The following is a 24,737-nucleotide window of genomic DNA, read 5'->3' on the forward strand; positions in this document are numbered from 1 at the left end:
AGTGACCTGCGCTTGCACACAGGCTTCTTGGTGGCTGCAGCAGCACTAGCATTTCATGCTTGTCTCTGGTGTCCGAGCTGATAGCCTTGGCTCACGCCTGTCTCTGGAGCTCATTTAGGTGGTGCTCCGCCTTCTGTGGGCAGACAGGGAAGGAATCCCCTCTCCTCGTGCACCCTGAATCAATGGTCTCTTGCCTTTTCTGCAGGTCCAGACTTTTTCGCAAACTCCCTCCCAGCTAGCTGTGGTGCACTAGCCCCCTTCAGGCTGTGTTCATGCAGCCAACCCCAATCCTCTCCCTGGGAGCCGACCTCCAAAGCCCGAGCCTCAGCTCCCAGCCCCCACCCATCCCGGTGGGTGAGCAGACAAGCCTCTCAGGCTGGTGAGTGCTGGTCAGCAGCAGTCCTCTGTGCGGGAATCTCTCCGCTTTGCCCTCCGCACCCCTGTTGCTCTGCTCTCCTCCATGGCTCCGAAGCTCTCCCCCCTCCGCCCACAGTCTCCGCCCGCGAAGGGGCTTCCTAGTGCGTGGAAACCTTTCCTCCTTCACAGCTCCCTCCCACTGGTGCAGGTCCCGTCCCTATTCTTTTGTCTCTGTTTATTCTTTTTTCTTTTGCCCTACCCAGGTACGTGGGGAGTTTCTTGCCTTTTGGGAGGTCTGAGGTCTTCTGCCAGCGTTCAGTAGGTGTTCTGTAGGAGTTATTCCACATGTAGATGTATTTCTGATGTATTTGTGGGGAGGAAGGTGATCTCCATGTCTTACTCCTCTGCCATCTTTAAGGTCCCCTACTATTGAAGTGTTTTAAATCAGACAGTAACATGTTCATATGCACATTCAGAAAGACCACAGTAAGAGTAGTATGGAATAGAGGTAGGCAGACTAGCTAGGAGACTCTTGCACTCATCCAGGTACAAAGGCCAAACTCAATTAATTGGTGGAGACAGAGAAGAGGTCATGAATAGGAAAAATATTAAGAGAGAATCTGTGGGGTGTGGAAATTAATTGTATATGAAGAAAAGTGAATAGGAAGGAGACAGAGGCAATATCTGGAATTCTAGTTTTGGTGACTTTTTTTTTTTTTTTTTTTTTGTGGTCCATGCCATGCGGCTTGCAGGGCCATGGCAGTGAAAGCGTGAAATCCTAACAACTAGGCCACCAGGGAACTCCTTTTTTTTTTTTTTTATCGAAGTATAATTGATTTACAATATTGTGTTAGTTTCAGGTATACAGCAGAGTGCTTCAGTTATGTATATTTTTTCATATTCTCCATTATAGGTTATTATTAGATATTGTATATAATTCCCTGTGCTATACAATAAATTCTTGATGCTTATCTATTTAATGTATAGTAGTTTGTGTCTGTTAATCCCATACTCCTAATTTATCCCTCCCTTTCCCCTTTGGTAACCATAAATTTGTTTTCTATGTCTGTGAGTCTCTTTCTGTTTTGTATATAGATTCATTGTATTACTTTTTTGACTCCACATTTAAATGATATAATGTTTGTCTTTGTCTGACTTACTTCACTAAGTGTAATATTCTCCAAGTTCATCCATGTTGCTGCATATGGCAATATTTCATTTTTTATGGCTGAGTAATATTCCATCATATATATATATATTTATATATATATATATGTACACCACATCTTCTTAAGCCAGTCATCTGTTGATGGGCACTTGGGTTGTTCCCATGTCTTGGCTATTGTGAATAGTGCTGCTATGAACTTTGGGGTGCTTATTTAGTCAGAGAATGTTTTGCCTATGTTCTAGGAGTTTTATGGCATCATGTCTTATATTTAGGTCTTTAAACCATTTTGAGTTTATTTTTGTATATGGTGTGAGGCAGTATTCTAATTTCATTGATTACATGTAGCTGTCCAGCTTTCCCAACACCACTTGTTGAAGGGACTGCCTTTTTTCCATCATATGTTGTTGTCTCCTTTGTCATAGGTTAATTGACTATAAGTGTGTGGGTTTATTTCTGGGCTCTCCATTCTGTTCCATTAAATCTGTGTATCTGTTTTTCTGCCAGTACCACACTGTTTTGATTACTGTAGCTTTGTAGTATAGTCTGAAGTCTGGAAGGGTTATGCCTCCACCTTTGTTCTTTTTTCACAGGATCACTTTGGCAATTCTGGGTCTTTGTGGTTCCATATAAATTTTAGGAGCATTTGTTCTAGTTCTGTGGAAAATGTCATGGGTGGGACTTCCCTGGTGGTGCAGTGGTTAAGAATCTGCTTGCCAATGCACAGGACATGGGTTCTAACCCTAGTCCAGGAATATCCCACATGCTGCAGAGCAACTAAGCCCATGCAGCACAACCACTGAGCCTATACTCTAGAGCCCATGAGCCACAACTGCTGAGCCCATGTGCCACAACTACTGAAGCCCGCTCACCTAGAGCCCATGCTCTGCAACAAGAGAAGCCACTGCAATGAGAAGCCTGCACACCGCAACAAAGAGTAGCCCCTGCTCACCACAACTAGAGAAAGCCTGTGCACAGCAACGAAGACCCAATGCAGAAAAGGGAACCCTCTTGCACTGTTGGTGGGAATGTAAATTGATACAGCCACTATGGAGAACAGTGTGGAGGTTCCTTAAAAAAACAAAAATAGAACTGCCATCCGACCCAGCAATCCCACTACTGGGCATATACCCAGAGAAAATCATAATTCAAAAAGACACATGCACCCCAATGTTCATTGCAGCACTATTTGCAATAGCCAGGTCATGGAAGCAAACTAAATGCCCATCGACAGACGAATGGATAAAGAAGATGTGGTACATATATACAGTGGAATATTACTCAGCCATACAAAGGAACGAAATTGGGTCATTTGTAGAGACATGGATGGACCTAGAGACTGTCATACAGAGTGAAGTAAGTCAGAAAGAGAAAAACAAATATATATTAACGCATATATGTGGAATCTAGAAAAATGTCACAGATGAACTGGTTTGCAAGGCAGAAATAGAGACACAGATGTAGAGAACAAACATGGACACCAAGCGGGGAAAGCAGGGTGAGTGGTGGTGGGATGAAATGGGAAATTGGGATTGATATATATACACTAATATGTATAAAATAGATAACTAATAAGAACCTACTGTATAAAATAAAATAAAATTCAAAAAAATATTTAACTTTTTAAAAAATCCATTAAAAAAAGAAAGAAAATGTCATGGGTATTTTGATAGGGATTGCTTTAAGTCTATAGATCACTTTGGGTAGTATGGCCATCTTAACAATACTCTTCCAATCCAAGGGCATGGGATATCTCCATTTCTTTGAATCATCTTCAGTTTCCTTTATCAATGTTTATAGTTTTCAGCATATAAGTCATTTACCTCTTTGGTTAAATTTATTCCTAGGGTTGTTTTTATTGTTTTTCTTTTTACCCAGTTTTAAACAGGATTGTTTTTTTCACTCTCTCCTTCCTATATTTCATTGTTAGTGTAAAGAAATGCAACTGATTTCTGTATATTAATCTTGTATCCTGCTACCTTTGAATTCATTTATTTGTTCTAATAGTTTTTGTGTGGAGACAGAGGCAATATCTAGGATTCTAGTTTTGGTGACTTTTGGATTATAATGGCATTCACAGAGAAGGGGAATATAGGAAGAAAACAGATTTAGGGAAAGAGTATGAGCTTAGTTGGACAGAAACTTGCAGGATAAATATCCTGCATAGCCCAATAGGATATGTAGTTTTGAAATTTAGGAGACCCTGGGATAGGAATAATCTATCACTTAAATAGGTTTACTGGCAGTCTTAAATGTCTATATTCCCAAGGACCTGAATAGCCTGAAGTGAACTAATACAGTAAAATTTAAAGAATTGCCGCGTAATGGATCAACTTCATGATCCCCCTTCAACCGCCTTCCTGTTTTATTTCAGGTGACCAAGGGATAGTCTCTAGGAAGATGTGATTTTCCTCTCAGTAACCAACTCAAAAAATTAAGGATGTTCTCTTTAAACAAAAAAAGTTCTTAGAGGGCCTCCCTGGTGGCGCAGTGGTTGGGGGTCCGCCTGCCGATGCAGGGGATACGGGTTCGTGCCCCGGTCTGGGAGGATCCCGTGTGCCGCGGAGCGGCTGGGCCCGTGAGCCATGGCCGCTGGGCCTGCGCATCCGGAGCCTGTGCTCCGCAACGGGAGAGGCCACAACAGTGAGAGGCCCGCATACCGCAAAAAGAAAAAAAAAAAAAAAAGTTCTTAGAACTCAATCTTGCCCCTCCCTGCTTCACACCTTCTACATGGAGATGGGAGCCTTGAATGATCCAGTAAAAATCTATCCATCATCTACTCCCAGAGAATCCAGCCCAAAATATCAAATGTAAACAACTGGGGCTCTTTATAGACTCTCCCTGGGGCAGGTGGACTGTTTACAGGGAAGGAGGAAGAAGATAAAATCATGGATAATTTAAGTTAATGGAGCCAACAAGAGATCTTAGGCACCGGAGCTGGAGGCATGAGGTATCCCCTCCAGCCTCAGCTGCCAAGGGGCTTGTGCCACCACCTCCGTCTCACAGAAAACATCCCTGCCTGGCCTGAGAGTAGAGATGACGAGGCGCCCTCCACTGACACTGCTGAGAACATACCTCCTCTCTTTTCCCAAATCAGTGCCTTTCTGGTCTCACTTTTTTTGTTGTGTAAAAACCCGTTTTTCCCCAGTGAATTTTATTCACGTTTTGAGGATGTTCATACATTATTTGTTGATTTTTGTCACTTTCATCCTCAAGGAGGCAACATCACCTGGCACCTTACTAAGGCTGTGTAGTAACTACACAACCAATATTTCGAACTTTCAGATTCACCAGAAATCAAGTTCTGACCCTTAGAAATGTTTATTTACAGGCCTCCTTCTACATCAATGTCTATACCAATTGCTGGTGAATCTGAATCCCTGGAAGAAGATAGAAAAGGTGGAGAGACTCTCAAAATTCCTCTTCGGCTAGCAGGTATGGATGTGTCGCTTACTGGTTTTTCAGTTTGTGAGAAACAGTACTACCCTAAAAGTTTCCCAAAGTCCCTCCCAGATTTAAAATTCTGTGGGTATATATGACTTGAAATGGGCCAATAATTATCAGCAGTTTCAATTATGCAACTTTTGTTTAAGCCAGTGCTTCATTTTATCTAAAGGGTGTGTTATCCTCTGACCGATTAAAAGCTAAATGTTGCAGTTACACTCCCACCCCCACCATTGTATGCCTCTACTCCCCACAGAAACGACAGGACACGACAGGACTGTTCCACATGCCCGGCAGCTTCTGCCAGTCACCTCTCAGATGGTGCTTCACTTCCATGAATCACGTACCCTCTGTCATTGGTTCCCAAACATTAGTGCACATCAGAATCACCTGGTGGCTTGTTAAACCATAGATTGCTGACACTGCAGCCAGAGTTTTTGATTAAGTAAATCTAGGTTGGGGCCTGAAAACTGCATGACTAAGTTCCCAGATGATGCTGCTGTTCCTGCTGCCCAGGCCACACCTCGGGGGCCACTTCTCCAGGCAAACACCCGGTCATAGGCTGCTCCCCGAGCTAAAAGCAGGTGGGGGAATGTCAAGTTGGCTGGGGCAAAAGCATTTATGAGCTTCCTTTTTTCTCCCACGCCATGTGACCAGGATTATTATTTGAAAGAATGAAAGGAAAGGTGTAGTGATGTGGTTAACATTTTCACCACTTTTCAGATTGCAAAGATAAGATTTCTTATGCGTAATAAGGATTCTCAAATTTCCTGTTTTGGGATCAGTGAATCCTTTGTGTACTTTTAACTCTTCCATTAGCTCTTTGTCTTCAGTATTTAAATATTATGAATTCTTTCTCATGTTGGAAACCAAACACTCATTAGCCCTACATGCTTCTCCATCTACTGCTCTCCCGTAGGCTCGCACTCTCCTTCCCCCACCATCCCCCACCCTCTTTCTCTCAGACTCAGGGGAGCAAGTTATAGCCAAACTTCTAGGAAGAATATACTGCCCATTTATTCCTAAGCACATGTGTGGTCTGGCTTCTACATTCTGCCCTCTCTTGATGATGTCTCCAAGAACATGACTGTCAAATCCTGTGGGCATTTTTTCTGCTCTCATCTGAATAAATTGGCCATTTATTCTTTCTGGAAGCTTTCTCTTCCCTTGGCTCCCACCTCTTTTCTCTAGCTTCTCAGAGGCTTCTTTATCTTATTCCACCTTCCTGTTAAAATATCGATACTCTCCAGGATTTGGTTCCCTCCACTCACTCTCCCTGGGCGATGGCATCTGTACCTGGGATTTAACTATCACATAAATGAAAATGTGGTCATGTAAATATGAGTTAATATGTTTGATTTACAAATTCGTGTTGCCTCCGGGCCTCCGTCCTGACCACAGGCACATACTTCCAAATGCTTTTTGGAAAGGTCCACTTTATGTCACATTAGACTGAAACCCATCTGTTTATCTTTTTTTCTCAGCAAGCTTCTAAGTTCTTCGTGATCAGGTCTTAATTTTTCTTTGTATCAATAGCATAGCGGCCAGGGACACAGTAGAAATTCCATGAATAGTGAATGGGTATCCTCAGGTGTCTCAAATTCCACATACCCAGCACGTCGTCTTCCTAACTCTTCCCCCTGTATTTTCTGTTGCAGTTATCCTGGCACACACTTCTAGTTAGTAATTAAGTACTTAATTTTGTGCCTGCTCAACATCTCTCAGCTGAATTATTATGAAAATCTTCACTCCTTCACCCCCTGTTCATCCTGCTGCCAAAGTGATCTTCCCAAAATGTCAATCTGGTCAAGTCACACCCTTTCTTAAAGCCATTGAATTATTTCCTTCCTTAAACTCATAGGAGAAGGTCCTTCATTAGCAGGCATCTGCTCATCTCTCTCTTTCCTTCAGTCATCTACACCACTACCCTATATGCCAACTTTACCAAACTGTTTGCTTTCCTACAGACAAGGCATGCTTTTCCCTGCCTAGTCTAGCCGAGAAATTCCTATGCATTGTTAAAGACCTGGAGTTAACCTCCTCTATGAGGTTGTTCCTTCATTACCAAGTAGTGTTCGATGCATTTGTCCTTTGGAGTTCTTGATAGCTTCTTTTTGGTGCTTGTATTTTGGTACTTGCCACGTTGTATTATAACTGCTTCTACTCTAAACTGTAAAGCATCTACTTTATCTTATTTATTTTGTACCCCTATATCCTGTACAGTATTGGGCACTGACCTGGTAAGAGCTTAATAAATATTTATTGAATGAATACATTTTGAAAACCAATAAATAAATGGATGAATTAAGATCCGAGCCAATGCTAGGAGTAAAGTATATAACTCTTGATATGAACCAACTCTTTTAGTTCAGAATTTGCTGTAGCCAAACATTTGGGCTTAGGACCACTGTCAAGCAGGACTAGGGATGCTGGTTTGGATTTGTACCTTACAGTCTGTCCAGAAATGAGAAACCCTTTGCAGAAGGTCCAGGTCGCTCCAGCAGCTTACTTATTTGGCAGCATTCGTTGGCTCATCTGTGTTCAATATCATTTATAGAACTGCTGCTATAATTGCTGTGTTACTCAGTTGGTTTCCTTTTGCCTCTAAGTGAAAAACAGTTCTAGTTTCCAAATATTTAACCCTAATGAAAATGGTCACCCTTCTGCATTCTGTGGAAGAAGCCTAGTTCTGGAAATACATAATTGGCATCCGGAATATGCACATTATTAGGAAAATAATAGAAATAGCTTTGACACTGCTTTTTTTGTACATTTACTTTGAAACTGAATACTATAATCAATTTCTGAAGAAACTTATTCTCAGTGCTACATCACATGCTGTGTTGATTTAAACCACAGACCTTTGTCCAAATTATAGCCTAGCACCAGCATCACTAACGCAAAAGTAACAAGTGTCTACTGTCGTGATGGATTTGGGGAGTGAGATTTCCTCAAAAACCACCCCAAAAACCTGGCAATTTTGTGAGAATTTATAAGAATCCATCTGACTCCTTTTTATAAGAGAAATACTAAATGTAAAAACTGAAATAGTTTTATTTAAATAGAGTGCTAATAAATCTTATGAAAAGTACCATAGCACTTCAGTAAACTGAGGTATTTAAGTTCTTTGCACAGTATTTCTTGCGGCACAGTTGTTTACACTGTACTGATTTAAAGGGATCTCTTTCACTCTGTAACTTGATAATGAACTTAGTTTCTAAAATACGTAGATTAGAATACAAATCGATCATTGACTTGTTGACAGTAATAGTAACATTATGTTATGACGTACTGCAGATCTCTCAGCAAAGAGTGCCTCTGTTCCAGATGAACTTGGTGCCTGTGGACATTCTAGAACATCAAGCTATGCAAGCCAGCAGTCAAAAGTATCAGGTAGAGGCTAAGAGTGAAGTTGAATTGCTCTGAAGGGACTTGGAATTGCTATGGGGCGGGAGGAGAATGTTTGGTTGCAGTGTGTTTGATACTAGTGTTACATCCAGAGTGATTTTCTCTGACAGGGTATAGCTCTTGCCACTCCCGGTCATCTAGTTTCTCTGAGCTCTGCCACAGGAGAAATACCTCAGTGGGAAGTACATCAACAGGAATTGAAAGTATTCTAGAGCCATGTGATGAAACTGAGCAAAAGATAGCTGGACCAAATCTTGATACAGCTGATAAAGAAGATACAGCTTTGGAAACACTCAACAGGTATCATTTTGGTCTCAGTTTAAATGGAAAAAAAGAAAAAAAACACATTTTTTTCATAACATAATAAAAAAGGCGGAAATTTTTAAAAATTATTTTCAAAGATGCCTAGTGAAACAAGATTCTGTAGAATCTCAGCTGAAGCGAGTTGATGACACCAGAGTGGATGCAGATGATATTGTGGAGAAAATATTACAAAGTCAAGACTTCAGCCTAGATTCCAGTGCAGAAGGTATGTAGATAACCATTAAGTATACATGGATGTACATGACCCGGGTTTGTATAATCAATGTGGTCAGCAGTAAAGAGTCAGTACATTATGATACTGAGTGTTGGGTATTTGTAAAATAAATTTCACACCCATAAAAATCTGAAGATAACTTTTTATTTCATTTGTTAATGGATATTAAATTTGGAAAAGAATTAACTTTAGTTTAAAAATATCAATTTTAAAGAAAGCTTTTATTGTATTTTTTAACTATGCATCAATGTCTGCCATGATTATATACCTTATGACAGATATCTACATCTGCTTTGTCATAACTGGGCATAAGTACCTCAAGTCACTGTTGCAATTTGGAAGGTTAGGTGGTGATCTTAAAATGATAGTAACAGAATGCCTCATTCCCTCCTTAGCATTTTCTCTGAAACTGAAAATTTACGTGCCACCAATTTGAAAGTTATAATTATTCATGCTGGTGTGAATAGAGAGCAGTTAACAATGGACTTAGTTTCATTATGTAACTGGTTGTAAAGAGAAATAATTAAACCCTACTTGAGGAAATTTGTAGGAACAGCTGTCTTCTTTACTGGGCTTTAAGAAAAATAGCTTTAAGAAAGTTAACAAGAAGTAACTATTAGGATATCTTTTAAACTGCCTGTTTTAAAACATGTATGTAGTTCTTTTTTAAGTTTTTATTTCTTTAACAAAACTGAATGTAAAATGTGAATTTATTATAATATGAATATTATTTGACAATAATCTAATAATTGTACCTATAACAACTATTGTAAATGTATATTGCAGAAGAAGGACTGAGGTTATTTGTGGGTCCTGGGGGAAGTACAACCTTTGGCAGTCATCATCTTCCAAACAGGTATGTAGTCCAAAGGGTATCTTACTAAAATAAAGAATAGACTGACTTTTTCTTTTAAATGCTCATGAATGGAAGATGAAGGTTACAAAGTTTGTATTAGATTGAGGCTAGAAAGCACAATATTAGTAGTTCCATGAGAAGAATTACAGCTCTTAGTGTAGCTCTTAGTTTTCCTTATCCTGAATATGTTTGAAATTGTATTTTATAAGTTTATTTGTTGATTTCCTTAGATGTATTTTTAGAATGTATTAGTAGAGAACTGATAGAGCACTGGGCAAGCTGCAGTATAAAAAGGACATTTAGAAAAGAGTTCTTAGTCTGATACCTTACAGCAAAGCAAAATTATATTTTCCATCAGTGATCTTGTCTGTTATGAGCAGTTACACAACCACTCAGTAGCAGACGCTAATATTAATCTTTTTTGTACTCTCTTTTCTGCGCCCCACTAGAGCCTAACATACATATTAAGAAAAAATAAGTTCAGAAAACTAATCTTCATGTTGGTAGTTATTTAGATTCAGATGAAGAAAAGGCACCTGCCAGACTTAGCATTCTGGTTCCCAGCACTGCAGCAGATGATAGTGAGCACAGGTGCTGAGGACACCTTAGAAATTCTGATCACTCCACTGCTTCCCCACAGCCTGATCCCTGTGCACCCAGTACCCAGTATTTCTGTGGAGTATTTATGTAGAATTCCAGCACAACGACAGTCTAAGTCAGAGTTGCAGGGGGAGGGAGCCCCCTTGGTCCAAGACAGTTATTTTATTCTCTAATGCTCAAAACCAGGAAGAATGTTTAATTCATTTCTTCTACCAGTACTCATTTTATTGAGTACCTCCTATGCGTCCAGCATGTTGCAGAGCCCAAAGGATACAAAGGAGCAAACACCTACATCAGCAACTAACTACCTTCAGATGTGATAGGTGGGAATAAAACGATGCTGTGGAGGAGGAGTTAATTTGAACAGAGGTTTAGAGGAGTCACACAATTTAGACCTTTTGTAACTTTCATTTACTTATGCACTTTTTAAATTCAGTAACAATTTATTGGGCCAACTTGTGGGTAAGGGTGCAAAGAAGAAAGACCCAGCTCTTACCCTCAGCTAGATTATAGTCTAGTATGTGAGTTTGGAAAACTACAGCCCGTGGGCCCTGTTGGCTCACTGCCTATTTCTGTAAACAAAGTTTTATTGGAATACAACCCACCTGTTTATGTATTGTCTAAACTGGCTGCTTTGTGCTACAGTAGGAGCCATGAGCAGTATAACAGAGATTATGTGGCCCTCCTAAGATATTTGTTATCTGACCCTTTCTAGCAGGTGAAATAGACAAACTAAATTCTATAATATATAGAAGTAGAGGAAACTCTGAGATGGCACCTCACTCAGAGAAAACTTCCTGGAAAAGTTGACACTTGAAGAGGGTCTTTGGGAAAATAAAAGATAAGTGAGCGGTTACGAAGGGTTATGTGGAAGACAGATATTCCTGGTAGTAGGAACAAATAGAAGGAACTTAACAGGCATAATAATTATAATATATAATTATATAATAGTGAATATATAATAATTATAGGCAGTACTTATTGAACTTTTATTAGTTATGTGCTGAGCACCACGTGTATGTTTCATTTAATTCTCATCTCTTTCAATACTATTATTAGTTTTTTAAAAGAGGAAACGAAGATAAAAAGAGGTTAAGGAAGTTTACCCAAGGCAGGCCTTAAAGCTAGTAAGTGTTAAAACCAAGGTCATACCCATGTCTCTTGAGTCTAAAGCCCATTCATTGTACTTAATCATTTTATCTTACTGGCTTATGAATAATATCACCTACTTAGAGAATGCCCATAAACAGGTTTTTCTAAGGAGGTGGGGCATGTGAAATGGAGTTGTGGGACATGAGGCTGGGAAGTATCTTGAAGACAGGTTGTAAAGAGCCTCCGTCCCCATAACAAAATGTTTACCCTTCTTGTGTATACTGGGGAGCCATTCTTCAGCAGGGAACTGACCTATCAGATTGGCATTTTAGAAAAGTAACTGGCCATAATTTTGAGGGTAGATAGGAGCAGGGAAAGACTAGTAGCAGGGAACAGGTAGAAGAATGACATTTATAAAGACAATGATATGTATGGTAGAGAAAATGTGTTTTTGAATTAAAGAGACAGGTTCATATCTTAACCAGACCACTTTGGGAGTAAATCATTTAACTTCAGTTGAACTTAACTCTATTGAAAAATGTGATCATATGCCTACTTCATGGAGTTGTTTTAAAGTATAAATGACATGATATACTCAGTAAGCCCTAGCTATTATTATTTTAGGTGGAGAAACAGCAAAAGCTACAGTTCCAACCAAAAGGAACCAAAATAATAAATGCATGGACTATCTCATTAGACTGCTCAGGGTCCAGTCATAGCCCTTCCACTGTTGACTTTACAGTGTTAGTAAACTCTCTGTAAGCCTCATTTTCCTCACCTGTAAAATGGGAATGATAAATAAGTTATGTAACTCATAGGATTTTTGTGAGGGTTAGGTTAGGTCATTTATGTAAAGTTATTTAGCCCAGTACCTGGCACATAAAAAGTTCTCAATATATGCTAGCTATTTGTGTTGTTACTCAGAGAAAAGAAAGATAATTTCTAGTTGAGAGAGAATCTAGAACCTAGGATATAAAGGCATTTATGTAGTTAAGAATTCTGGCTCCCATCCTCCTTCCAAATGAATATTTTAAAAAATCACCCAATACATGAAAGCCTAAAGGGACAATTAGGGGTTGAAGTAGATTCATATTACATGCTGAAGAATGTTAGAAACAATGTGTCATGGTGAAAGGAGGATGGGCCATGGAGTCAGATATGGGTTCTGTTCCTGGCTTAGCCATAATTACCCAACTTAGCCATGATCTTGACATATTTCATCTCTCACTTGCTACCAAAAAGACAGCTGCATCCCTGGGAGAACAACACACGCTCTGGAGTGGGCTGCCTGAGTTCAGTCCCAAGCTCCACCATTTATTAGCTGTGTGTCTTTGGTAAGTTACTTCACTTCTCTCTGCCTCAGTGTCCTCACCTGTAAAATAGTGATGATAATAGAACCCACCTCATAAGAGTTAATACTGTTAAAATTAAACGAGGGAAGACATGGTAATGCTTAGGACAAAATCTGGTATGCAGTAAACACTCAAGTACTTTATATATAGTAATTAAAGGTCTGTCTTTCAGAGTTCTTATGGCAGTTAATTTGAACTGTCCAGCAAGTACTTGTACACATAGGCTCTCCATAAATAGTGGGTATTCATCAGAGAAGCTAATGTGTTAGTGTTAGATCCATTATGTAAGATAAACTAGTAGCACAGGATGAAACCAGAATCATTTACCTAGGGCACAGAAGAGGCACAAGAACCACAGTTCCAAAAGGGAATCTGTGAGATTGAAGAGAACAGGGCAACAAGTGATAGAGACTTGGGGAGGACTGTTTGCAGTAATCCATTTTAAGTCTGGTGGATATAGCCTGGCCAGCTCAGGGCTGCTTACAGAACCCTGCATGCACCTCCTTGCTTGCCTTTGGGACATTTAATTTCTGACAAGTAGTCTGCTTTCGTTTCTACTTCTATTCCTCTGTGATTTGTCTTTCATCTCTGACTGCTTTTAAGCTTTTCTCTTTATCTCTGGTTTTTAGCAGTTTGGTTATGATGTGCCTTGGCGTGTTTTTCTTTGTGTTTATTCTGCTTAGGGTTCATTGAGCTTCTTGAATCTGTGGGTTTACAGTTTTCATCAAAATTGGAAATTCTGCAACCATTATTTTTCTCCACTCCTTCTGGTACCCTGGACTTAGAAATTGTAGCTCCTGCATCCCTGAGCTCTGACCTGAGTCCTCCACTGACAGAGACCACCTAGCTGTATCTGGGTCCTCCCTCCCTTCACTGTAGGCTGGGAGGGTCCAGAAGGAAATGGCTTTAGACAGCAAGCTGAGGCAGTTTGTCTGGCTTTCTTTCTTTCTTTCCCTTATCTCAGGGCCAGTCCCATGCTGCCTGTTGTCCAGTGTGTGAAAACTGTTGTTTCATATAGTCTATCCAGTTATTTGAAGCAGGAGCGAAAGTCTGGTTCCTGTCACTCCATCACTGCCCGAAGCAGAACCATCTTAGGGCATCTAAAAGCCTATGTGCAGTGGTGCTCACCAAGGTTCCTTCAAATTCTGACTATCTGCAGCTGTGAAAGAGTGTTCACTGGTATTCTGTTGAGGATGTTCCTGTTTCTTCTTTAGAATGAATCTGTAAGAACAGAAGTCTCTGAGCAATCAACTGAGAATTCCAGTTCAGTCCTGGTGGACTACTAACCACTACCTTACTTCCATTTTTTAGAGTTTCCCCTTAAAATTCCATTAAGGGCAGAGACCAGTCATGGTGGTTGCTTCTGGTCTTACTGATCTCTGGCATACTCAGAGTGAAATGTCAGCTAGTAGTCCCTGACATCTTGACAAATGAGGAGATAGGTGCCTGGTGATAACTTTAAGCAGTAATACCCTCCCACCATGCAATACCACTTTAGCTTTCCTCCTGATCACTCAGGAGGGGTCAGTGAAAAGGTAGAATGATCCTCATCCAAAAATAAATCCAGCTCCCTCAAAAAGACACTGTGTTTACAGGCTTATAGAAAACCTTTATCAGGGGAGTTCGGGGGGTTTTTTGGTTTGGTTTGGTTTGGTTTGGTGTTTTGTTTGTTTGTTTGGTTGGGTTTTTTTGCTATGCTGCAAGGCTTGCAGGATCTTAGTTCCACAACCAGGAATTGAAATTGAACCGGCGCCCTTGGCAGTGAAAGTGCGGAGTCCTAACCAATGGAGTGCCAGGAAATTCCCAGTTTGGAAGTTTTGAGCGCTACCTGCCCTGGACTCCTTACATGGTGCCCTGCAATAAACGCTGCACTTTCCTTCAGCACCAAAAAAACAAAAACAAAAACCTTATCCTCCCAGACCAAGAAACAATAGACGGAACATGTGTTCATTCCATTATAACGTAAGGCCAAGGTACCAGGTGAATCGACAATAGAAAAAAAAAAGCCTGTTGATGAGGTCTTTACTTAATTTAAGGATTTCTAAGTACTTTATTCACAAAGCTTGCAAATTTTAAGTCTTTTAGTATTCTCCATATTTCATTAATAGAGGTCAGTTAATACCTGGCATGTTAGGGCAAAGGCTAAGCTGCTATAATAAAGAGACCCAAAAATAAAATGGCCATCCTGGAGGGACAGCTTTGCCCCAGAAATGATTCATTGGTGCAGGTACCTCCATTTTGTCCTTTACCATCCTCCTCAACTGTGTTATCAAAATTGCTACCAGTCCTAGGCAAGCAATGTCCCTTTAAAGCAGTGAGGCAGAAGTTGGCATATCTCCATTCACGTTCCCTGGGGGTGAAACTTAGTCACAAGGCCACACCTGTAGACAAAGGAGTTCAGGAAATGTGGTCTCTAACCAAGCAGGCTGTCCCTAGCTAAAACGATGGAAAAGGGGAGAGTAGATGTGGGAGGACAGCCAGCAGTCTGACAAACCAAGCTCGTGAAGAAATAAAGCCCTCTTCAAGAGCATTTTCCCTTTTAATCTGCATTAGCATAGATATAATTTACAATACTGACCACTTATAAAGACATTTGCATTTGACTAAAATAAGTTTTGCGCTTCCTAGTTAAGTACGGTATGTTAAGACGCCACACTACTCATGCAACTAAAAACTATCATCCATTAAGTCAGCGCGAGACCTGAACTGCTAGAGTCAATATATGCTCCTGGATAAGACCGATTTTAGGATTTATATATAAACACGTTTGCCACAGTGTGTTGATAGGTAAGAATTTGGAAACATTACTAGATTACTGTGGGAATAAGTATGAGGTGATCAGGGACTAGACTAATCCCACCCAGTGTATCAATTATAAACATTCAATACTTCAAGTACTTTCTCTCTGTGATATCTAATAAAAACCTCGTGGATATCAAATCAAGTAGAAAATGCCTAATGCACTATCTCTTTGGGGACAAAATTAACTAGAACAATCTCAAACACTACAGCTCACAAGTTTGAAGTTTTGTTTTGTTTTTTCCCTACTTTTAGGGTGGGGTCTGGAGCTTATGAACAAGTTGTGATCAAACGATAGAAATCAAGCTGGTGAACTGAAGCTTCCCTGGGAGTTTAAGATGTGGTCAGTTGAGCTGTCAAGGCACTTTATTCAAGCACTTATGAGAAAGTGAACCTATTAAAAAAAAATGAAGCATGTTCATCTATCAAGAGGAAAGCCAACACTGATTTCTTCTCTAAAGGTGCCCACCACTCTCCTTTCTCACCCACCAACAGGGAACATCGGAATGGTAGTATCAGGGCAGTGTGCCACGTGTGCTTATAGGTACACAGCTTCTGTGATAACTACACATAATAATGAAAAGCCTGCTTTTTTTTTCAAAACATCCAGTGGGAAAAACAGCACTATGCATCTGAGTATAATTTTAGTGTTGAAGTGTAAAACCTGTGATAGAAGTGCTTGACTGATTTGGGCTCTAATTTTTTAATTTTATGTTTGAGAGACAATAAGTGAAAATAATTTAAACTCTATAAATTTTGCCAAGAATAGATATAATTCCTGTGAAGGAAATCTTCCATATTATACTATCACGGTATTGTACTAAGTTCATTCACTCTTTTTGATGCAATATTTGATATAAAATATGGGTGTTCGTGATTTGGGAAAGTGTTATACTACATTTTAAACATGTAAAATGCTTAATTCTAAATGTATTAGTCATAAATTGAATAACAAATGTGAGTTATTTAAGTCTGAGATACGTGAATGGGTATAATGCTATCATTACACAGTATGTATCATTACTTGTTAATATTAGATGAGCTACAGAACTCCCACTAGCACTATATGAGAGACTGAAGTTTAAGACTCCATATGTTAGGCTACCATAAGACACCCTAATGTAAGAGCTCTGTTAACTAACAGAATAATATCTGATGGTTTCAGGAGTCAAAATTTAGAACAACAGGAGGAAAATTGTGATATGGTCAGAAACAGAGCTGGCTTTTCTCTGTAAGTTCAGGCTTACATGAAACTGAAAATTATTCCAAGGAGGTAGTGGATAAAGGACAGGCGACAGCTGCTTGACATCACTGACATGGACCCATGGTTTTCTGTTTTCTTCTTTACTGTATCAGAAATTAGTTATTTTGAGGCAAGAATAGAATATAACATACATCAAATAGAGCTTTTAAAATAAGAATATCTGATCTGGATCCAGTTAAATAGCACAGCAGATAAACCTTAAGAGTTTTTCTGGTCTTACATGACAGTGTCTGTATGGAAAGATCTAAATTTTCTTGGAATCACTCAGTCACTGAAGAAAAATGTTGATTCTGTAGAACCAGTAATTCCCAGTCCTTTCAAAGCCATATCCAAGAAATGTGCTGTGTTAGAATTACTTTGGTCTAATATTTCCATGTTGGCAAAGTAAGAGGGAAAAAATATTACTTTTTTAAATTTATTTTTAATATCCAGATTTAGAGGTTTGAAATTTTTTGAATAGTTCATGTTAGGGTTTTTTTTAATATTTCAAGGATTGGGTATTCCAAATTAATTCAATACCACTTTTATAAATAGATTCTGATATTTTTTTAAAGAGATAACACCCCATTTTAGAATATCTTGAATGTTGAAAGATAGGATTTTCTGACTCATTAGTCATGCTTTCTTATTTTTTAAGATTTGTTTTGAAGAAAAAAATTGACCTGAACATTTTAGTCTAACCAAGGAAAATATTACCTTAATGGTAAAGACTTGCTGTCTGCAAATAAACAGGTGAATTGATCCATTCATTATATATCATGGGAAGAAAAAAAACAATCAAAGAAAGTTTTTAATAGAGATGTGAAGATGTTGTTTAGAGAGATATTTATTATGACGTCTTAAAAACATATTTTTCTATTTTCAAAGTATTATTTCCAGGCTATATTTTTTATTGGCACTTCTGCAGATGATTTTGCAGTTTTGAAAGTGATAATAAAAACTAGATTGTAAGTTAGGTTTCAGTGAGGACATTCTTCAGATATGTAAAAGATGCTGTGATTAGGGCACTGCCCCCATCTTACTCATCCTTGGCTGCCCTTGGCCCAATACCTTTATATAAGACTGGCTCTTGGTATTTAAGATGATATAGCATTATTTTTTAAGAACAAAATGCGGAGAGATTTTGAAAATCGTGCCTTTATAATTTGAGCAGCCACCAGATACATCTTGCTTAAGGTACTAGTAAGTATAACATATGTTTTGATAAGTAGAAACATTAGGAAGAAAAAAGATGACACTGTCCGCTTTCTTCAGTGAAAGTCTGGATTTATTTTATTCTATTTTGTGTTCTGTCAGCATACTTTGCAATCAGATTTCATTACAGTCCTTGAAAATATTTGTTAAAGGACCTAAGTGTCTTACTTTATAGTTTTTCTTAGAGTATGTACTAGTAATATCTTAACCATATAGCTATTGGAAAAAATCTGCTTATTAAATACCAAGTCTACTTTTGGTTCCATTTTGCGTTTCAAAAATAAATCTGAAAAATTAAATCTTAATAAATTTTCAACTTTTAAATATTAAATATCTTATTTTTTTAATATTAAAGTCGAATTTTAAATCACCTAGTCCTGGAGAATTTGCCAATATATAACATTTTCTTTTTCTAATCTTACCCTAGAGAAAAAGATTCATGGTATTTTTAAAGCTAAGTATTTCTGATCAGATAATGAAGTGTCTTAAATACCTTGTTTGGGGGAAACACAAACCAGAGACCAGTCAGGAGCCCACTTCCTATGACTTGTGCTGGTGACCAAGACTAGAGAGGATGTGAAGGGTAGCAAAGGGCAGAGAAGGCCCTGGGCCATTAGTTTACACTCTGATGGTTGACTCCCCCTTTGCGATGGTGGTGGTGAAGGCTTCTGTATACAGACAACTAATTTGGACTGGTACTTATAATCTGAGAAAGTCTTGACCAAGCATCCTAAAGTCCACCCACCCATTTCAGCAAAATACTATCAGAGTAATGATGTCCTAACTACATTCTTCTGTATATGTGCTTTTTGGTTTTTTAAATGGAAACCATGAGCCACAGAGGTCCACCACTTAGCCCATTTGTTGCTAGAAGGGAAAAAAAAAATCTCCTACTAGCCTCCAGTCACACACACATTCAGGTATCAATGAGTTTTAATATATTAAAACATCCAGAAGTATTTTTAGAATTTAAGATTTCCATGCCAACTAGACTACCTTACAAGTTCACGCTGATGGTATTATTAAATACTTCGTTGAAGTTCTCTGAAGTGTTAGGCTTCCATTATATATGATAATGCTCTAAAAGAGACTGGGCTCATATGACAGGGTTGCATTTTATTTTACCAGATCTTTAACTGGGGGAGTTCAGAAATTATGCTTGGTCAGTTCTCTTGGATGGTATGTCATGTTAATGTAACCTAGTACTGTAGTTGAAATTGTGTTGTGCCGTTACCCATGTGTTGGCTTAGGTACTGTACATAGTCTTAATAGCTGAGATGTTAAAGAAGATGAGGATGAAACATGCCTATATTAACCTGTTTTAAGACTGCTTTAGATATAAAGGCCTTATTCCCTTATATATGTGACCTTTCAGAAGATAATATATACACAGTATATTTTAAATGGTCACGTGGGTGGTCTCTAGCTACTCTCCATATGACAAAACTGGCAAAATTTTTAATTTACGTGGACAACAAACTCCACATTTACAAATGTTTATGTTCATCTTATGCATATAACAATGAATTTTTTGCTGATATTCATTGACCAAATCCCACATACAGGAAGACATTTAGGGTATATTCAGTTTGTTTTTTTGGAAATACATCTTACTTGGGGGATCACCTTCCTCTTAGACATTTGTTTGGTCCTCTGGAAATTGATACAGTTGTGGGTAATTGTGTAAATGTTTATGAAAAATTTTTTATTGAAGTGATTCCATTAGTATTCTAATCTCTAATACATGGAGAATGACCTTCATATTTATATATTTCTTTATTTTAACTGCCCAACTATTAATCCAGGAAATGTTTTCCTTTTCTTTGCCAAAATTTTTTATTGTAAAACATTTGAGTAATGTAAAGGTGAATCTTATACATGTTCAATAAAAATCATATCTTAAACTTTAGAATGTTGTTTATACTTTAAAATTTCAGTTAAGATTCTGTCAGTTGCTTGCCAAGGAAAGAAAACCGAAGGGAAAAGACCAGCATGTAACTTCTCCCTGAGGGCTTCCCTTTATTTATGACCAGGTAATATAGCCAGTTTACAGGCTTGAACGCCTCCAGTGAAAGAAAGACTTTTCTCTGAGACCTGAGGCAGCCCCTGCCATCCTGTGGGCATGGACTTTGGAGTAAGACAGACCTGAGTCTGAATTCAAACTCACCTCTGAACCTGTTTTCTAATCTAAGATGGTGATAATACCACCAACTCTTTTGGGTTGTGATGAAGAACACAAAAGCTAATGTAAGGAATATGCCGTAGGCACTCAAGCCAAAATTTGATCAAGCCAAAATTTGTCTTTGTGTAGCATCTACATACATACCTTAATTCTAGTGTTAGACATGTGGAAGATGGTCAATAAATGTGGCACTATTAGAGGTTAAAATCATGACTTAAATGATATTCATAGTCACCACACCCTTGTACAGACTGCTTTTCCTTTTGACTAGAACGTCCTCACAGAGAGGAAAAACAATGCCAACAAATTCTCTCTGCTGATATTCAAATTACAGCAGCAACTTCAAGTTAATAAAGAACTATGGTTCAATATGAGTTTGAACGTGATCTTTCTATGTAGATTGTCATGATTTCCCTGGACAGTGCAGATTAAGAAAGGTTACATAAGTTAAGGAGAAAGTACCCCACTTGCTGGCAGAAGCAGGGTGGGGTTATGGCCACTCTAGGGGAAACCCTCAAACCTCCTCCCCAGTACACAGGATTGTACGGGATCATCTGGGACAACTTTGTGCCGATCACAGCAGAGCCTAGCAGGAGCCTCTGATCTGTCCCCTCAGACTTTTCTTTTCAATATAGTTGATGTACAATATTACGTAAATTACAGGTGTACAATATAGTGATTCACAGTTTTTAAAGCTTACACTCCATTTATAGTTATTATAAAATATTGGCTATATTCCCTATGTTGTACAATATATCCTTGTAGTTTATTTTATACTTAATAGTTTGTACATTTTAATCCCCTACCCCTGTCTTGCCCCTCCCCCTTTCCTCTCCCCTCTGGTAACCACTAATCTGTTCTCTGTAAGTTTGTTTGTTATATTCACTAGTTTATTTTTTAGATTGCACATATAAGTCATATATACAGTATTTGTCTTTCTCTGTCTGACTTACTTCACTTAGCGTGATACCCTCCGAGTCCATCCATGTTGTTGCAAATGGCAAGATTTCATCTTTTACAGCTGAGTAGTATTCCATTGTATATATATATACCATGTCTTCTTTATTCATTCATCTGTTGATGGGCACTTGGGCTGCTTCCATATCTTGGCAACTGTAAATAATGCTGCTTTGAACATTGGGGTGCATTTATCTTTTCAAATTAGTGTTTTCATTTTTTTCATATATATACCCAAGAGTGGAATTGCTGGGTCATATGGTAGTTCTATTTTTAGTTTTTTGAGAAACTGCCATACTGTTTTCCACTGTGACTGCACTAATTTACATTCCCACCAATAATGTACTTTTATACATTCTCTCCAGTATTTGTTATTTGTGTTCTTGATGATAGCCATTCTGAAAAGTGTGAGATGGTATCTCATTGTGGTTTTGATTTGCATTTCTCTAATGATTAGCAACGTTGAGCACCTTTTCATGTGCCTCTTGGCCCTCTGTATATCTTCTTTGGAAAAACATCTATTCAGGTCTTCTGTCCATTTTTTAATCAGGTTGTTTGGGGTTTTTTTGATGTTGAGTTTTATGAGCTCTTTATATATGTTGGATATTAACCCCTTATCAGTCATATCATTTGCAGATATTTTCTCCCATTCGTAGGTTATCTTTTCATTGATGGTTTCCTCTGCTGTGCATAAGCTTTTACATTTGATTAGGTCCCATTTGTTTATTTTTGCTTTTATTTCTATTGCCTTGGTAGACTGACCTAAGAAAACATTGCTATGATTTATGTCAGAGAATGTTTTACCTATGTTCTCTTCTAGGAGTTTTATGTCATCATTTCTTATATTTAGATCTTTAAACCATTTTGAGTTTATCTTTGTACATGGTGTGAGGGAGTTCTAATTTCATTGATTGATAGGTAAGCTGTCCAGCTTGCACAGCACCACTTGTTGAAGAGACTGTCTTTTCTCCATCATATATTCTTACCTCCTTTGTCATAGGTTAATTGAGCGTAGGTGTGTGGGTTTATTTCTGGACTCTGTATTCTGTTCCCTTAATGTTTGTTTTCATGCCAATACCACACTATTTTGATTACTGTAGCTTTGCAGTATAGTCTGAAGTCTGGAAAGGTTATGCCTCCAGCTTTGCTCTTTTTCCTCAGGATTGTTTTGGCAATTCTGGGTCTTTTGTGTTTCCATACAAATTTTTACATTTTTGTTCTAGTTCTGTGACTAATGTCCTTGGTTTTTTGTTTGGGTTTTTTTGGGGGGGTGTTGTTTTTTGGTTTTGTTTTGTTTTGTTTTGGTGGTGCCGCATGGCATGCAGGATCTTAGTTCCCTGACCAGGGATGACCCATGCCCGAGGATCTTAGTTCCCTGACCAGGGATCAAACCCATGCCCCCTGTAGTGGAAGCACAGAGTCTTAACCACTGGACCACAGGGAAGTCTCTGTCCTTGGTATTTTGATAGGAATTGCATTGGGTCTGAAGATTGCCTTGTGTAGTGTGGTAATTTTAACAATATTAATTATTCCAATCCATCTGTTTGTGTCCTGTCCCCTCAGACCTTCTTGCCCACGTCTCAGGCATAGGGTTCCCAGGCCCAGCCTTCTTATGACTTACCCCATCTTTCTTCAACACCTAGTATTTTTTCTCCCTTCCTCCCAACATCCTCTCCCTTCCTTTACCTTATTTTACATTTTCCTCCCTGAACATACATAGCACATACTTGGTTGCTGCACATTTAAGGAAATGAAACCTTTCTTTCCATTTGCATGATATGAAATCTTTGATGGAGCTAATCCATCGCACATTACACAAAATGTAACACAAATTTAGGAAACATATAGAAAAGGCTTAAATTTAGACATTTCCTGAGTCAGTGATCTCAAACCTAATAAGGAAACGTCTGAGACCATCCTGTATGAATTAGTTTAGACCCCATTCCTATGCAATTACAGGTCAGCTAGGTTGAGGTATCTCCTTAGTCATTTCTCTTAAGAAATTGACCTCACCGCTAGATCTTTAAACCATTTCAGCGGTGAGTTTCCTGAGTATGCACGGCAAAGAGTTTCAAACCTCTAAAGAAAATGGGCATAACTAGGATTTCTTTTTTTTTTTTCTTTGCGGTACACGGGCCTCTCACTGCTGTGGCCTCTCCCATTGCGGAGCACAGGCTCCGGACCCGCAGGCTCAGCGGCCATGGCTCACGGGCCCAGCCGCTCCGCGGCACGTGGGATCTTCCCAGACCGGGGCACGAACCTGTGTCCCCTGCATTGGCAGGTGGACTCTCAACCACTGTGCCACCAGGGAAGCCCAACTAGGATTTTTTTTTTTTTTTTTTTTTTTTTTTTTTTTGCATCTTATTTATATCAGGGAGTCCTCAAAGCAAATGAATGCATTTAAGTGGGAAAAGTGTGCCACCTTCTGGTACTGAACTTCAATGATTCAGTTCAAATCTACCTCTCCCACATGATCCTGTGTCTGGCTCTTCTTTCGCCTATATTCTCTGGAATTAAGACCAAAGGAAAAACATATTTTATATTTTTTCAGTACTAAATTTTAAAATTTTGAAATACTTAAAAAGATTTTAAAGCATTGCATGCTTTGCTTAAATAAGGCAAAATTGTTTTTAGTATGGGATTAATGAAAGATGCTGTAAGTTCAGTGACAGGATGATTCCTCCTAGAAAAGACTGGGTGATCAGCATGATAAAGGGATTCCACACAGAGGGGCAAGGCTGGACAAAGACATAGCAATGGGAAAACACAGCCTATTCAATGAAAGCAAAGTATCTGAGTCAAGGATGAGGTGTGAAAGTAGGGAGCAATGCAGTGTTTCCAGGTAAGAATAGAATGACCAGAGTTTAATTTGACTAGTTCCAGGTAGGGTCACAGCATACAGGATGAAATGGAGTAGGTAGCAATAACTGCAGCCATGCTGGCACAGAGTACATACAGTTTGACAGGAACTTAGAAATCAACAGATACATGGGCATAGGCCCTTGACAGTGAACTTTCAAAAGACAGGTGTATAACTAGCCTTCCCCTGGCTCCAAAAACTAGTCACAAAAGAGGTGAAATTAACATTTACTGTACCAACTTGACTTCCAGCCCCTACAAGCTGGCTTGCTAGATCTCACCAGTACTCTTAAATGTTCCCTATTTCAGGATATCCCCGAAGATGTGCGCCGTATTCAGTGATAAACTGTGGTGACCATAGTTAACACCTGCATCCTCCGTGACCGTATAATCAAGATCCCACCGTGGCACAGCTGGCAGTGCTCAGTCCCTGACCTCCCGTCTACAAGTGCTCAGCTCAGTCTCCACAGTCCCAGCTGGAATGAGGTGATTTTGTCGGCACCCAAACTCTAGCCGAGGGCGTTACTTTCATCTGGAATCATTTCCTGACAGAAATGAGCCCCAGGGGCTTGAGAGCAGTACTTTAAAGAGAGCTGAACTGCTGGGTATGCTGTAGACAGGAGGGTTAGAAAGGCAAGAGGGGGTGGGGAGGTGAGAAGATAAGGGAAGG

The 24,737-nt window shown here is 39.0% G+C and overlaps 1 protein-coding gene across 1 annotated transcript in view; it reads left to right on the top strand.

Moving 5' to 3' along the window:
* The window catches only part of EEIG2 (EEIG family member 2), a 110,152-nt gene extending 91,840 nt beyond the window's left edge, over positions 1 to 18,312 (top strand). Inside the window, exons 6-11 of the mRNA XM_060085982.1 lie at positions 4,854 to 4,957; positions 8,264 to 8,359; positions 8,485 to 8,674; positions 8,776 to 8,903; positions 9,699 to 9,768; positions 15,867 to 18,312. Coding sequence (XP_059941965.1) covers positions 4,854 to 4,957; positions 8,264 to 8,359; positions 8,485 to 8,674; positions 8,776 to 8,903; positions 9,699 to 9,768; positions 15,867 to 15,909 — 631 coding nt within the window. The 3' untranslated portion in view covers positions 15,910 to 18,312. The remainder of the gene's footprint in view (positions 1 to 4,853; positions 4,958 to 8,263; positions 8,360 to 8,484; positions 8,675 to 8,775; positions 8,904 to 9,698; positions 9,769 to 15,866) is intronic.
* The last annotated feature ends 6,425 nt before the right edge of the window (positions 18,313 to 24,737 follow it).

This window comes from Mesoplodon densirostris, chromosome 2 (assembly GCF_025265405.1).
Source record: "Mesoplodon densirostris isolate mMesDen1 chromosome 2, mMesDen1 primary haplotype, whole genome shotgun sequence".
In the NCBI taxonomy this organism is placed as follows: Eukaryota; Metazoa; Chordata; class Mammalia; order Artiodactyla; family Ziphiidae; genus Mesoplodon; species Mesoplodon densirostris.